The 2,138-nt window shown below is 54.0% G+C and overlaps 1 protein-coding gene across 1 annotated transcript in view; it reads right to left on the minus strand.

The window, feature by feature from the left end:
* LOC119587002 overlaps positions 1 to 2,138 on the minus strand; it is a gene marked incomplete at its 3' end in the record, with an annotated part of 168,418 nt that overhangs the window by 85,491 nt on the left and 80,789 nt on the right. Inside the window, 1 exon segment of the mRNA XM_037935744.1 lies at positions 471 to 1,911. Within this exon segment, the coding sequence (XP_037791672.1) occupies positions 471 to 1,683 (1,213 nt within the window).

Below are 2,138 nucleotides of genomic sequence, written 5' to 3' on the forward strand. Positions count from 1 at the left end.
TTTAACAACCTCAGTATTTTGTCACGCAAGGAACAAAGCAGCTGATCATGTTCACAAAAACAAACGCGCACTGAAAGCGTGCGAATATGAAGGCGACACCATTTCCCGGCCTTGGCTTGATCTGTCGCTGATTAGGGCGAGATGTGAATTAAGGAGACGTTGCCTCCCCGACCAACGACACACTAAGCGCCGTAATTGCATGTGGCGGTGACGAGCGGTGAAAGTGGCTGGCTCCTCGACAGTACCTCTGGGGGATTCATGGCAACATCACTCTCTACACTTTAAGATGTTTTACCCGGGCCTCTGTTTTTGTTTGTTGTCGACTGTTGTGCCTAACTTGACAGTTTACTATTCTGTTTACATGCCTATTACCTGTTCTTACATGGCCGTAAAGGCGATATCTAATCAGCGCCAGAGTCTTCTTGTGGATTTGAAATACCCAGAGACTACACGATAATGGACTTTCTTACCTTTATTCTGGGATGACAGTAGCTGGTCGGCGTCATGACACTCGGGCTCAGCCTGGCAGTCGTCCGCGCTGTTGGTATCGAAGTCCTCCTCGGGCAAGCACAGAGGAGGGCATTCCGGTGGGAAATCTTTGGTATGCTTTTCGGGCGTCGACGCGGGACTAGGAACCGTGCCGACCGTTTTTGTCCTGAAGTCCTCGCCCTCGTCCTCGGAGGAGGAGTCGATATGAGGGATGGAGTCGAATATGCTTTTCATGGACGACGTGGACCGTTGTGTGCTGCTCCCTCCCGGGTCATCCTTGAGGCACGAAGGACTTCCTTGACAGCAAGAGCAGGAGTCGCCCAGGGCGTGTTTGCCCTCGCACTCATGGTTGGAGCCTTGATCTCCGCTCGGTTCCTGCGGCTTCTCCAAGGTGCCCTCCTGCTGGTAGATCAGCGTCTCCTCCGACACTGATCGCTGCAAACACTGGCGCTTTTGACTTTCTTCCTCGGAGGACTCCCCCACGACGCTGGTATTCAGCACGACGCTTATGGCGTCCTCCTCACTGGACTCGAAACTTCGGGAAGTCGTGGACAAAATGGACTCGCGAGAGGCCCAGGCGCTGGACTTGACGAAAGAGACGATTTTGGCACATTCGGGGTTTGACATCTCTCTCATCAATGCTATTTCGCGCTCGAGCGATATCTTTCCCTTCACATCTTTGGCTATTATTTCACTTCTGCGCTTCCTGTTCTTGGTGTCTCTGACTCCGCAACCGCAAGAGCCTGGCGGGTCGGCCTCGAGGGCAAGTGATGCCCGTCGCTGCCGCAGGAATGACTTGTAACTGCGCGGCTCGACCTGCGGCGGGTCGGGGGTGGAGAAGGACCTCATCAGCGCCTTGTGCACGGCGGGGAGGGTGGCACTCCCAAGCAGCATGGCACTCGATCCGTTGGCCGCGTCCCGCCTTCTGTGGCCCATCAGCTTGGACCGGAGGTAGCGGTACTCCTGCTCCTTCCACTCCACCGTCTGGCAAGCGCCAAATGCCTCGTTAACATCGTCCAAGTGCCCTGCGGCGTCCCGCACGGACAGGTCGGCATCCTTCGCCTCAGAGTCCGCCGACGATGACCTCCAGTCCGGAGACCTGCTCTTTTGATCCTCCAGAACATTCTTTACTTTCTTGAGGATGCGACTCAAGTCCGCTGGCGTCCCTCGCGACCCCTGCGTGTTAGTGGTCATGCTGCTTGCCTTTGCTGCCGATTCGCCCTCGTTCTCTCGCCGGCACTGCTTGAAGACCCACAACCTTCACATCACTTGCTGCACAGGATTCTGGAGCTCCTGTTTTACACCCGGTCTATGACGCGCATGATCGTGTCATGGAACTGCATGGCGCTTCCTGCCCCTGGGATGAATACCATGCACGCGTCAGGCGCCAAGAACCGGTCATTAATGCAACCCGTCCATCATCTGCAACAGAAGAAAAATATATATTTATTAGTGGTCTGTTTGCTAAGACCCGCATGACTGATAATGAAACAGTAGGTAACAGCAAGTAACTGCGGCGTCATTACGAGTGAGAGACCGCAATTACCTGCATGACTAACTAACATTTGCTCCGAAACTGTAGACTGTATGTCATCTCTGCCACACCTATCGATACATTGTACGACCTTGAATTTAGTTGTGGAATTTTC

The sequence above is a fragment of the Penaeus monodon genome, chromosome 22 (assembly GCF_015228065.2).
Source record: "Penaeus monodon isolate SGIC_2016 chromosome 22, NSTDA_Pmon_1, whole genome shotgun sequence".
NCBI classification, from domain to species: domain Eukaryota; kingdom Metazoa; phylum Arthropoda; class Malacostraca; order Decapoda; family Penaeidae; genus Penaeus; species Penaeus monodon.